This window comes from Eschrichtius robustus, chromosome 18 (genome assembly GCF_028021215.1).
Source record: "Eschrichtius robustus isolate mEscRob2 chromosome 18, mEscRob2.pri, whole genome shotgun sequence".
In the NCBI taxonomy this organism is placed as follows: Eukaryota; Metazoa; Chordata; class Mammalia; order Artiodactyla; family Eschrichtiidae; genus Eschrichtius; species Eschrichtius robustus.
In genome coordinates, this window is record NC_090841.1 from 13779837 (window position 1) to 13794498 (window position 14662).

The 14662-nt window shown below is 33.9% G+C and overlaps 1 protein-coding gene across 4 annotated transcripts in view; it reads right to left on the reverse strand.

The window, feature by feature from the left end:
* The window catches only part of POSTN (periostin), a 33985-nt gene that overhangs the window by 12388 nt on the left and 6935 nt on the right, over positions 1-14662 (reverse strand). For all 4 annotated transcript variants that reach the window (XM_068526617.1, XM_068526615.1, XM_068526616.1 and 1 more), the window contains exons 4-16: positions 14497-14654; positions 12197-12361; positions 11107-11253; positions 10442-10583; positions 9059-9271; positions 7960-8094; positions 6653-6801; positions 4963-5099; positions 4243-4373; positions 3596-3726; positions 3387-3489; positions 3211-3278; positions 2440-2485 (exon numbers count right to left, since the gene is read on the reverse strand). In XM_068526617.1, coding sequence (XP_068382718.1) covers positions 2440-2485; positions 3211-3278; positions 3387-3489; positions 3596-3726; positions 4243-4373; positions 4963-5099; positions 6653-6801; positions 7960-8094; positions 9059-9271; positions 10442-10583; positions 11107-11253; positions 12197-12361; positions 14497-14654 — 1725 coding nt within the window. The remainder of the gene's footprint in view (positions 1-2439; positions 2486-3210; positions 3279-3386; positions 3490-3595; positions 3727-4242; positions 4374-4962; positions 5100-6652; positions 6802-7959; positions 8095-9058; positions 9272-10441; positions 10584-11106; positions 11254-12196; positions 12362-14496; positions 14655-14662) is intronic.

Sequence of the window (14662 nt, forward strand, 5' to 3'; positions counted from 1 at the left end):
CTTAAATGTAAAAATGGATTCCAGCCAGCCAGACATGAGCTCTATGCAACAAATATGATATGATCATGTATTTAAATATTTAAGTTACAGGCTAAAATGGCTTTAATTTTCAGCTTTATCATCATCATCATCATTTTTATGCTATGTATTTTGAATGTATGTCATCCATCCAACTGAAATAATAATAATGTGCAAAGTATATTTCAGATAGCAGCCAACCATTTGGTTGGCTCTTGGTTGTATAGATTAACTGGAAGTGTGCCTCTGGAGCCAGATACCAGAGCTACTACTGGCTCTTTATCATTTCTAATTAGAGCCTTAAAAGATGGATTCATTAGATAAAGCACTAAAGCTATCTGTGCAATCATAACAGACTGTATTGAAACATTAGAGGTGAGATATTAGCACAGTCTGGATTTCTGTCACATTCTCACTTCAGGTTTCTGAGATGTTTATCTGTGTCAACTCTGAATTAATATGGATTCTAGAGCTTAATTGTGACCGTGTCTCGGTTATTTCAGATTTTACATATTGAGATCTCAAATTATGAAACTAAAATATGTCAAATCTTTGTGTCCAATTATTGATTCCACAGGTGGCCTGGTCACAGAGGAACCTTCCCATGAAGGTCAAATTCACAGAGGTCTCTGCTGCTACTATCAGAATGGGTTAATTACTTTTAGCTTAAATTTTCACTTCATATTAAGGAACTTGAAGTTTAGAATGTTTATTGGGGTCCTAGTTTTGTTTCAGTCTTGCTTTTCTGAAGACTTAAATAGTTTTGACAGATCACGGGCTGAGGATTAAATACTGATTTTCTTCCTCTGCACCTCAAATGTCATATATTTGACAACACATACTAAAGAGCATTTTCCCCCCTGACAATTTAAAATGTATGGTATTTGGGGGACAAGTAATAGTAAGAAAATTAAAATTTTAGAGACAAGTCAATAAAGGAACATGAAAATGGAATCTTTGGTTTAATTAGTCTCAACATCTGTTTGAACTATGCTTCCACATAACAGCATACACGGAGAAGAGTTAAAGAAATATTCCACATCAGCATGTAAATCTCAGAGCTCTTTCAAGAGCTGTGAGTAGGTGGGTAAGATTCATTAGACTTGCATAATTTCATAAACTGTAGCTTGTTCTCTGTGAGAACAATTTAAGTAGAGAAAAATAAAGGAATTATAATATTTTGGCTCAATGTAAGCAAAATATTGCATTGGCATATAAAAGGTAGTGGACCTCTCATGGATAAAGTAGAAAAGGTAAAGAAATGTAGTGCAGATATACATTTTTACTGGAGGAAGATGACATAGCATTTCTGATGAATAGAGCCCATAAGCATTCTTTCATTTTTTTATAAAATATATCTTTAATAAGATTGTATACTTCCATACTGGAATTTAAACCATGTTGAATTATAAGTATTCCAACTAAGTCATTGAAACAGTGCTGAGCTGGCCTGATTCTAGGATTGTTTATGTTATTATTACATAATTAAAATCAGTAAGAACAGCAGACCTTTTGTTTTGCTCCTTACATCATCTTTACTCCTTTTCCATATGTAGTGTAAATATTAAGGAAAATTTTCTTAATTAAATAACAGGATGCTCATGGTATAAAATAGAATAATTCTTGCCAAGATAAATGTGGGAATTGAAGCAATGCTTTAGCTACTGATGCATTTTGAGTGTTGAATTATAGAGTCAAAACAAAATGGAAAGAATTTCTGTTTTGAAAGCTGCAGTGGAAGAGAGGAAAAAAGACAAAGGAGGAAAAAGCCACATTGAATAAGAAATACTATGAGTTACATTTATGAAAATGAAATACCTTTGCCATAGTTAAGAAGTAGAGGTTTAATTTTGATAATCTGGTAGAGTCAGGAATAAAAGAACCTTGGAATCTAGAAACTCTAGGTTTATCACCTGACAATTTTTTTGTTCCTTCATCCAATTTTGAATGGGGAAGAGTTTTTGAACCACCAGCCCATAAATATTAGACTTCTCTGACAGCCTGCCCTTAGATGGCTGAGGTCTTGAGAGTGGAATGAGCCACAAATCTTTCAGCAATGTTATTTCTGTGTCCACATATTTGAATTTTCAGATAGTTCTCGAGTGCCTTTTAGCTAGCTCTCCTCTTTGTATGTTTGTGTGTCTTTTTTCCACTGCGTCTTTGCCACGCTAGCAATTACATCTATATCAAGCTAGCAGATGAGTGAGGAAGTGGTTCATTGGAGTTGAAGGGTATAGTCAAGGCTGAGAGGTCTCATCTAGACCTCAAGCCCTGTTTCAAGTGAGATGAGATTTGCCATTGTTTGGAATTCTAAATACCAGATTATCAATCATCTCAGTAAACACAAAGAAAATTATTGGGTTTTCTTTTTTTTTTTACATCTTGCCACTTATATGTGACAAATATTCATTATGTACTTACTGTAGACAGTTATGGGGATTTCTTTGAAGGTGCTACCACGAACAAACTGAAAATAAACATTATATTTAGTAACATGAAATGTAGTAGTTGTATTAGCAAAATCTTGACACCATGATTTTTAATTTTCACTGAAGTAAAGACAGTGAAGCTATCATTATATTTAGTAAAAATGAAGGCTTCATATAAATCATCTTCCAATTTCCTGCTCTTGGGCAACATGGCATAAAATGGTTGGATTTGTTACTCAGAGTTTTAACAATTATAGAATAGCGAATCCCAAATGAAAAGTTCATTAAATAATACTTCCTATGTTGTCTGGTGCTTTAACCCTACCAATATGCAGCCCAATATTTATCCTAGAATATTCCTTTACCTTTAACTATTGTGATTAGTGACAATTTCTTATAAGCAAATATTTTATCTTTCCCTTATATTCTGTAGCAAAAATATTTGATAATAGAAAAATTATAGTTTTTTATCTACATGTCTTATCTTCCCTGCTGGACTGTAAACTTTTTGAATAAAGGGCCATATCTGATTCAGCTTAATATTTCTCATAATACTTAACATTCTGCTTGGCCCCAAGTAGCTTTTATTAAATCCTCCTTAAATAAAACCATGAAGAAATGATGCCAGTGTACCATTATAATCAACAAAGAGCAATGCAATCCCAGTGTACAACTACTTATTAATGTATACATTTCTAGTTTCTTATGTTAAACCTGCAATGTCTGTTCAACACATTAGAAACACATGCACTAACATCTGTACCTTAATTTGGATGTATTTGATCAGTTTATTAAGTATTTCCAGCAGCTGATCATTTCCAACAGGTGTGTCTGTGAAGAGGAATATTAAATGAATATTGTAAGAATGGATGAAATAAAAATCTAGGTTTCTATTGAAAAAGAGTTATGTTTTCATTAATCAGTTCAATAATTACCAACCTGCTGGATAGAGGAGTTTATCTACAACATGAATGACACCATTTGTTGTCATGATGTCAGATTCTTTTGATTTCAATTCATTTACCAGAAGTGTATCATTCACCTATTAAAACAGGGGATAATGTCAATGGGAAATTTAATGAAATATGAACATTAGGATAATTGAATAACAGATTAACACTCTCATAGATTCATACTAGAGAACTTACTCCTTTCAGATAGATTTTGCTTCCTTGTGTGGTCTTTAAAATGTTAGTAACACCAGGTTCAAATCCCTTTCCAATGAAAACTCCTGGTGTCAGGTGATAAAGGATGATGTTTTGAAGAGCGTTTTTGTCCCCTAGGGGGAAAAATACATATTTATTTAATAACATGTTATATATTTTGACATTTTGATATTATGAGGACGAAGGAGAAAAATATTTCTTTGTCTTTATTTTTTCCACACGGTAATTTCTCATAATGTCATTGTTCTCTCAATGTGATATCAATGCTATGTCAAAACATGCAGTCCCTTCAATAAGTTCAATCAAAATATTATCCAACTTACTGGGAGAAAAAAGTCAAATTATTTTTGAAATTGTGACTATTTCTTTCTTTGTCACCTAGTTGTGTGGCCTTTAATAGAGACAACATAAGTGAACATCTAGTCCAACAACATTATGGTAAGCAGTTAACTGAGAACATTTATGAGTGACCCTCTAATTATTCCAAATGGAATTAAAGGAGACGAAGGCTAGCCATGAATAGGAAAGAGGGGACACTTTGGGGGCTGATATCTGGGCAGGAACGCTTGAGGAAGAAATGAGATCCTGAAATCAAGGGGCAAATATATCTGGTGTTCACTTCTACTCACGAATAAGAATTTCCTTTTCTTCATTAGTCATTCCCTTAAAGGCATCGTTGGTTGGCACAAACAAGGTCCAATCTCCAGGCTGTGTCAGGAGCTCTTTCAAGTCTGCAGCTTCAAGTAGGCTGAGGAAGGTGCTAAGCAGGAAGGACATATGGACATATGTTTATTTTATTAGATTTAATCTAGGTAAGCCTACCCACCATGCATGAAATAGAGTAGAATCCCTATACGTGGAAACATGAGAAAATGGTTCATACATTTTCATATGTTTCAAATGCAATTTACTGTTGAAGGTTTATCATGGGGAAATTATTTAAATATACATATGATTCTTAAATTTCCTAAACTCTGTTTTCCCCCCTATAAAACTTGGCGAGGTCACACTTTATTTAATAGTCTGCAAAATAGTCTTTGCTAGAATATACTATCATTTTTTAAAAACTTAATTATAAAAAAATTTGCAAGAAGTAGTTCAGTCTATTAGGTTGATTTTTGTTTGTTTGTTTGTTTGTTTTTTACTCACCAAATCATATTATGCTGTCCCAGGAAGAAAAATAGTGTTAAGAACATATATTAATTTTAAAAACATTTGTATAGACTTTTTATTCTAAATTCTGTTCTCAGCAATACTGAATACCGAATGGATTTTGGAATACTTAACTGTGAAACAAAACTATGCCAAAAGCTCTTATTCTCTTGTGGAGGTGAAACTAGTAAGCTTACCTGAAGCGCTTATCTTGTTTCAGTTTTTCATGGAGGGATTTCTCTGCTGGTTTGATGATCTCTCGGAATATGTGAATGGCACCATTTCTTCCTTGCTTGCTTCCTCTCACCATGCATGAATTTTCAATGCAGACAGCCTAGCAAAGAAATAAAGATACAGCTGTCCATTTCCTTACTTGAAATTCCGTATGTAGAAGAAGCTACATAATTGAATTTCTGGATGGGCTCTTCTAAGAGGTCACCTGACTTCTAATGCAAGAAAAAACAGTTTCTCTCCTCTGTTTTTAAGGTCTTGTACAATCTGACCTCACTTTTCCTATTCAGCTAGGTCTTCCACTACTAGGCAAGCTACCCTATGTGTGGGACAGGTAGTTTTGTCAGTAAATTTAAAAATTCCATACAATTCCACTTCTACATTTCCTGTCATTCCTCTCTAGGTTCTAATCATTCTTACAGACCCTCTTTAGTAAACTTTCACCCTTTAACTTTTTAAGACCCTCTTTAACCATAAAGTTTCGTGACTTTACTGCCTCTTGTGATCTTCACAAATATTTAGTATATTATCTTGACTGTAAGACCCTATCAATTTTAAGTCAAATTACTGATTAAGTTATAGCATTTCTGAACAAATAATATTTATATATGTATCATTTAGAATGTGGTGCATTTTCTGCATCATTTAAAATGTGTGTCTTGGCCTTGTGGAACTATGGTGCACAGCACTGTGTGTCATGTTTAGTTCAAGGTAATGCTTGACTTCCTATGAATTCTTTTTAGCTGTAGCTGCAAGGTTGCCTGGACAGAAACTGAACAGCACCACTAGTAGCACTGTAATTCTGATAAGCAATATTTTCTAGAAATTTTCCCTCAGATAAAGCACATTAGAACCACTCACTAGAAATCTTTATGTGCCTATAAAAGTTTATCCTGAAAGCCATTCAAAAGAGATTCGGTGGTTGGATGATGGTCGTACATTAAAAGATCATCCTAAACATTGGATTCAATATAAAAATTACCTTGTAAACAGTAAAGTATGGTACTCTATAAAGCAAAAGCTTATTTTAAAGGAGTTTTAGTGATTTATGGAATTGAAGTAATGCTTTAGAAAAAGTTATTTATAATGAAACAAGTGCAAATTATCAGAATTATTAATACACAGCACTTTTTGTATACTTTCCTCAAGTCTTTTCAAACAAGCTATTCAGTTCCCTGATCTTCCTATGAATATTTACTATTAAGACCACATTAATAAAATTCTAAGGAACATTTGTTACAAGAACAGTCTTTCGCAGATGTAGAGAATGGACTTGAGGGCACGGGGAGGGGGAAAGGTAAGCTGGGACGAAGTGAGAGAGTGGCACTGACATATATACACTACCAAACGTAAAATAGATAGCTAGTGAGAAGCAGCCACATAGCACAGGGAGATCAGCTCGTGCTTTGTGACCACCTAGAAGGGTGGGATAGGGAGGGTGGGAGGGAGACGCAAGAGGGAGGAGATATGGCGATATATGTATACGTATAGCTTATTCACTTTGTTATACAGCAGAAACTAATACAACATTGTAAAGGAGTTATACTCTAATAAAGATGTTAAAAAGAAAAAAGAAAAAAGAACAGTCTTTGACAAGGGCACGTCATTTGACATTTAGGCCAGTGTGGATATTTTATCTCATTCAGATTCACTTACTGTGCGATACACGAAGACTCTGAGCTGTTTGCCTCCAATGGTCTCAAGTTTTTGTCCATTGTAAAGCTCATTAAGGCCAACTTTTACTTTCAATATGTGATTCTGAAGAATTAATTTAAGAAGACGCTGATCCATGCTCAGAGTATCATCTATAAGTAAATTCATTACAAAAGAGTGTTATTTTGTTTATAAAGCAATAAAGTTTCTCCTGTAAGAGAAAATCATGAAAATGGGTAATCCCTACCACTATAGATCTTATGGATCCTACACTTATATAGTATATGAGTTGACTATATGCCAAAAACTAAGAATTCTGTGCACAAATTAGAAATTCCATGAGCTATTTCATCAAATGACTACAACATGATTCCAAGCAATCCAAACAATGGGTTTCATCTCTGTGACGGCCATATGGTTTTATGTGGTCACTGACAAAAGTTAAACTCTAAGCCTGGCCAAGATTTTCTCTGAGAATCTGATGTCCATTAGTCACATGAAAAACTACTGACGAATCATTTCTAAATTTATTTTTATTTATGGAGAGAGAGTTGAAGCATGTAACCTCTTAAAGATGGGTTGATGTCAACATGTATGGATATTATTATTACGAAGAGGAAGAACAGCATTTCTAGGAATTTGAATTTTCTTGTTAATAATTTTCTATGTCACAACCTAGTATTTGGAAAAACATTAAAAAGGTGATACTTATTTAGTTTTTAATTGCTAAATTTTGCCTAACAATTTAAATATGTCTTTGTGAAGTCATTTTTTTCTGCAAAAAGTGTCAGGTTGTATTAATCTAAACACAGTCCTTGAATAGCAGCTATTAGGTCAAATACTTGTAATAATAGTTCACATCATAATATGGAAGTGTATCATAGTCTCTTGTTTGTATTTATTTATAATTTGATACCTTACTTTCAAATTCTGAGTTGCAAAATGCACCTACGTATTCCTAAATATTATTATGTTGGTGTTTAAATAAACAAATCAGATTTGTTTTTCTTAAGATCTGTTAATACATCCATTACGTGTGCTGGAAATATGATCAGGTTCACAGAACAACTGAAGACTCCTTATCACAAACTTTCACTTCCTGTAGGCTATTATCTATTATAATGAAATGTTTTGAAATGAAGGACATTTTAATAGAGACTACATAGTGCTAATGCATTGTATGTGTAGCTGGTAAAGAAACTAATCAACACCTCACAAAATATCTATTATTTCTTAATGCAAACAATCATGGTGAAGAAACAATGTGTGTAGAGGAGGAAAGAGCAGGAATGACAGTGTCCAGTACATACCAGAAAATGCATTATTCACGGGTGCCAGCAAAGTGTATTCTCCATCTGGCCTCAGAGCAGATGCCAAGCCTAATTGGGCCACAAGGTCTGTGAAAGTGGTCTGCTGATTTCCAGCTAGCTCAATAACTTGTTTGGCTGTAAAATAAACCATTACCATTCAAACAATGTCATCGTTGTTATTACCATCATCATGAAATTAGTAAATCAGTTCTTGGCTATTTTCCATGAGCTATTTGCTGTACTGGCAATGTGACATCCTGCCTTTCCCTAGTAAGAGAGTTCCAGTTTCCCTTTTTTGGGGTTGATGACCAAAGAATTTCAGAAGGACAATATCTTTCTGACTTCTTGCTTTGCAGTTTTCTTGAATTCTTTATTACTTGCCTCTTATCTCTCTGCTCTTGTGAGTGCCATAGGTCTTTCATTTATCCAAAAGTAACCATTTGGTTATATCTTCCCTTCTGTTTTCAAGAAAAACTCTGGCACTGATAATCTTTATCAATATTAGGTATTAGAAGTAAGTCAGGCAGAGAAAGACAAATATATGATATCGCTTACATGTGGAATCTAAAAAAATGGTACAAATGAACCTATTTACAAAGCAGAAATAGAGTCATAGATGAAGAAACCAAACTTACAGTTACCAAGGGGGAGGGGGGGAAGGGATAGATTGGGAGATTGGGATTGACATATACATACTACTATATATAAAATAGATAACTAATAAGAACCTACTGTATAGCACAGGGAACTCTATTCAATACTCTGTAATGACCTATATGGGATTAGAATCTAAAAAAGAGTGGATATATGTATATGTATAACTGGTTCACTTTGCTGTACAGCAGAAACTAACACAACATTTTAAATCAACTATACCCAAAAAAAATTCATTAAAAAGAAACTCTGGAAAGCCAGAGGTCAATGCATGGAATGACCATGACTACACAAGCTGCCTATTTAGTACTCAGCTCATTGTTAATTTTGTGTTTGTGCTTCACATGGCATTCCTTATACTGCACATTTATTTTCCATGGGCCTACTCTTAAGGCATCTAATTGGTAAACGATAGTAGGTAGAACAATATGAAACTGTTGCTCACCAGAATCAGGAATCAGGACCTGATCAATCAAATGGATAACACCATTATTTGTCACAATATCTTTTTTGTTCACCATTTTGATTCCATTTACTGTTATGCTGTCACCATCACATCCTATCTCAATTGTGTTTCCTTCCAGAGTCTCAAATACTGCTCCTCCCATGATAGCCTCGGAACACTGGAGGGTGTTTAAAATGTGGTACTTCAAGAGAGCTGGAGGACAAAGTACAAAGAGTAAGCTTTCACATCAGGGAGAATAGCATTTGACCCTTAAAAGACGTGTTTCACTGTGGAACCAAGTATTCCTAAGAAATATAATATATATAAGACCTAAGTATTGACCTAAGGTTTTAAAATTCTGTTTATGTTCTCAAAATGTTTTTTCCATCAACTCTGCAATAAAATTAGCTCAGCTCAGTAGGAAGTAAGAAGAAAAGAAGATCAGCTGTATGGAATTATTTGTGTAGTTCTAGAAAATGTGTTAGATCAAGTTCCCTCTATCATAAGAAAGGACTTTCCGATGGGAACACAAGAATAATTTCTCCTTTCAGAAGGCCTATAAAATTATTTGCTAGTGATACCTGTTCCAAACACCCAAGCAGTATCTTACATCAGCTGCTCATGACAGAACAGCTGTACAGGCATACTTCATTTCATTGAGCTTCACTATTTTGTGCTTTGCAGATACTATGTTTTTTGGTTTTTGGTTTTTGTTTTTTACAAATTGAAGGTTTGTGGCAACCCTAAAGGCAACATCTAGAAAATATCCAAAATAAAGATGATTTCTTGAAGGACTTCTGAAGGGATCTGTGCCTAAACTGTCTATATTTGCACCAAAATATCTCATCATAAATTGGTTAAGCCAATTTGGGGTAGGCTGAGTAAGCGAAATGTGCTAGTCACAATGTAAAATCTAGTTGAAACTAAAAAGGAGACTGGAAAGAAGCCAAGTTCTGTGTATCAATAGGTAATGACCAAAGAGAACCATGCAATTTTCTCAACTCAACTTTAGTGTAAATTTAGAATTAAAAGCATTGAACAATATGTATACAGTATTAAAGTTTGATGATCTAATATTTCTTTTCAACACTTTCTAATTATTTTTAACATCTGCTACTTAGTTACTTGAAAGCAGTGCAGAAGAATGTGATCTTTAGGATACCCTGATTATTTAATTACTTTAATTATTAAATTAATTATTGAATTACTTTGCCTACTCTTTCAAGGATTTTGTTTTTTAAGATTTTTATAGTCCACCTCAGAATAAAAGTTTTTCTTTGCCTTTGCTTATCAAAGGTGATAATGCTGGCAGAACTTAATCTCTTTTTCATTTCCTTTCTTGGAATTCTGGGAGGCTTCTCCTAGAGAGAGACAGTTAAGTACCTTCCGAAGCCACTTTGTCTCCCATGATCCTTTCTAGAACCCCTCGTGGAAGTCTCTCAAAAGCTTTATTGGTGGGAGCAAAGAGTGTGAAGTGACCATCTCTTCCAAGGGCCTCCAATACATCAGATGTGATGGCAGCTGCCTGAAACACAAATGTGCTTTTTAGAGGCTGGCACATTGCAAATCCAGAAGAAAATTACAATACACTCAGTCTGGGTGGACATGAGGGAGTTGATTATATAGAAAACTATAGAAGTTAGATATAACTCTTGTTAGATCTTTAAAATATTATCTTTTGGCACAAACAACCAAGTCTTTTCAAACTTTCCTCAAACTGTATGTAAGATGGGGAATTCTGCCGATGCTTGTGTGACTGAACAATATACAGCAGTAAACGTAATAATTGATGAATTCATTCTAAATGCACTAAGTACACTACAGTCACGAAACTAATCATTCTTTATCTATCATGTCCACATAAATATTATTATTTCATATAAGGAGATGATTTCTTCTGTGTAAAATGAAAACCTTTTCATTTCAAGAAATATATTGGTTACATGGCTGCCAGATTTAATAGCTTTTTATAATTATTTTAGATTCTGACAGGGAAAGAGGAGGAATTTCAATGGTCCAAGACAATCTGCTATTACTTCTGTACTTACTCTAAAAGATGAGAGGTCATCTTCTGCTTCAATAAAGTCCTGAATTGAGGTACCGATTTGTGTAAGGACACGGTCAATGACATGCACAACGCCATTTGTTGCAATCTGGTTCCCATGGATGATTCGAGCACAGTTAACAGTGACAACCTAATTATTTGAGAAAATCAAACTTTAGAAATCACAGCTATCTGTTGACCACTGAGACTGCAAGGCCCCATTTCCTATTTTTCATGATTACTGGTAAATGTAACATGAAAGAACTGACATTCTGAATGTAAATTCTGAGGGTGAAGACTTACTTACATATTACTATGTCCAAAAAAAAAAAAAAAACCCAGGAAAAAATGCAACCAGTTGAGAACCCAAGTCCAGTTACACTTAACATACCTAGAAGTGCAAGGCAAATACATTTTTTTTTGTTTAAATTATTGCTTTTATTCCTCTCTTTCTTTCAAAGAGATAGTCATACACTATTTCTAACGTAGGTCAATGAGTTACATAAAGAAGTCTAATTAGTCCTAAAAAAAAGTTCTGAGACAGAAACAAACAATTATTGCATAAATATAATCAGTTCTATTTCAGTGATTTCCTAAATATTGACTCCTCACTGACCCTTTATTTCCTGGAACTCTGACTGTTGAAAGAGCTCTATGACCCTGGTTGGAAGTTTCCCACAAAGACTTTGTTAAAACACACAAGAACCTAAATCAGTATAGTAGCCAGAGGGTGAATAAAAGAATACTCATTCTCTGATTTTTCTCTGATATATTCTCTGACAAATTCTTATTTATTATTTTTTTCTGATTATTAGTTTTTCAAACACATCAAATACTAAAATTTCCTTTTGTAGAACATCTAAGTCTACTATCAATGAACTATCGATTTAATTTCTTCCTTGCAATCACTCTTTAGTAGAAATCACTCACTGAATTAGAAATTTACATGCTCTAGATGTAGGGAAAAGTCATGATATGGCACTTACATTATATTCACTAACTTTTTATTATTTCTGTGAGCCTTATATAAAAGGTATAGAAAAAAATTAAGGGCAATGTTATTGAGAAAGGTACTTTTTATTAATGAAACTTACCCCATTAGGATAATGGTTAATGAAGAGCCCCAAATTGTTATACATTGAAGAAACAATCATGCCATTTTTCAAGTCCTTGGTCAACATTCTCTTATTAACCATGTGGCTATGTAAAGCATTCAATAATTCAACATTTACATTGCTCTCCAAACCTCTGCGGATATCCTAGGAAAAATTGAAATGACAGAAGTTTATTTTATTATAGTTAATTATTAAAAATCTTATAATCACACTGTTTATACTCTCTTGTTATTTTCTCATTGAATTACCCAGACGGTCAAACCAAATTGACATAAATAACTTAAAATTATACTATTTCAATTGATTAAGAAATTTTGTAAGTAGAGGTACTCAGTAAAGGGTTCCAGATCTTATAGAGCACTTGGACATTTTTAGAGACAAAACAAAATTTTTAATAAATGTATTGATGAAGAGATGATCTTGCTGTAAAGGCTTAGGGAATATGAAATTATCAGATATTTAAAGTACTTTGAGTGGAAAACAAAATAAAAATGGCATTATATTTTTATACAACATCAGAGTTTTAATAACCGTTTTATGTTTATTCTATAACAAATTCAAGAATTCAACCATCCTGTACCTTTTTATTTATCCAATACCACACTATATCATACTGTACTTGGTGTTATGAGAAATACAATGATAAGTGAGGTGAAGTCTCGACCTTTGAGGTACTTATTCTATAGCAGCAGGCAAAAATAAACACAGTAAGATAAAGGATGGAAGGAGAAAAAAAAATGCTTTCCGGGTCAAATGAAGGTGGCTGGCAATTCAGGTTTGGAGACAGGTCTTGCAGGGTAGGTAGACAGGGTAGGGATGGTGTGATGATCATTCTAAGTCCAGCTGCTGGCACAGGGTGAACGTTGGGAAAGCAGAAGTTGTCCAGTGTGGTTATTGTATGCCTTTACGTTTCTCAGATAATATTAAGAAAGAAATTTTAGAAAAGTATATGGGACCATAACATAGAAGACTTTAATGCCCAAGTAAAGAGTAAATTAAACTGGCAATGGGGAGCCATTGAGGCTTTTGTGGGCTTGGAATAAAATGATTAGCCTGGGCTTTAGGAAGGTTAATCTGGTGGTAATGCATAGCAGAAAAGAGACTATTATGAGGATGAAAAATGAGATATGGGTGACTAACAGTAGTTTCTAAAAACTGGAGAGAGGCAAAGTAAGGATGACTTATAATTTTCAAGTTTTAACTCTGAGACTGGTACTGCCAATTATGGAAAAAAGACAGCAGAAAAGCAGTTGTTGATGGGGAGAAAGAAAGTGGCATCTGTTTTAGATAACGTTTTGTTTAAAGATACAGATGGTGTATCCAAGGAGAAATATTAAGATAGATGTTAGAAATATTCTCCTGGGATTCAAGAAACACAGATTCCATGGCTCTATGCATTAAAGTGAAAGCTGAAGCCATCAGAAGTACATCTAAACTGCAGAGTATAGTTCCTGGAAGAGACCTTAATAAGACCTATTCTTAAGACAAGGAAGAAGAGGAGTCTGCAGAAAGGACCAGAAAGGTGGTTAGAGATGTGGTCAAAGACAACCAGAAGAGAGAAATTTCTATAATGCAAGCAATTAACCTCACAGTTAATGCAGCAAGAGAAAATCTAGAAGAATCTGCGTAAGTTTTACTAAATATTGTATGACTCTAGAAGTAATTATCAGTTCATCTTCATATCAAGTAGAAAGTAGGAATATATTTCTATACCAGTTTTACAGATTTGTATATTGTCATAATTTAGTGTGTTGTAAATTAGATTATGCACAAAAAAAGCCTGAAAATTAAATGTATTGTTTACAACCCTTCAATTTAGATATCCACACATGTTTATAAATCTGTCAGTCTCTGAACAGCCATATATATTTACATATAATTAAAATAATAAGTATATGTATAATATAGCTTATTAAAAATTTTAAATTCCACTAGGCTTCTTAACTTGCCTTTCTATGAGATATGTCATTTAAAATTACCTATATTTCTTCACAACCAAAAGGGGAAGAGGAAAGGAGTAAAATAGAATAATGATAAAGTGCTTGTTCAATCCACTATTAGTTTGCCTTTATTAGTCCATGAGCCTACTGGGGTGTTATTCCATTTATGGATGTATTAAAATGATTTCCTCCTTACCCTCAATTAACTCATCCTTTTATGTATCCTCATATATGTACGACAGAAAGATATACAATTTCTATTCATTTCCAAGTTAGTAAATCAATTAAAGTATACCAGTAGCAGTAAGAAAATTTATATTAATAAAAGTAATGAATTACAGAATCCAGGTTGTCCCAAGCCTCGTTACTTGGTGAGAAGTAAGTGAATGACCCCTTTCCTTCGATCTCTTCCCTCAGTTTTGAGAGATCAGAATAACGCTGCGTGGTGGTGGCTCCCACAATGCCCAGGGTCCCATAAACATGGTCAATAGGCATAACTGAAATA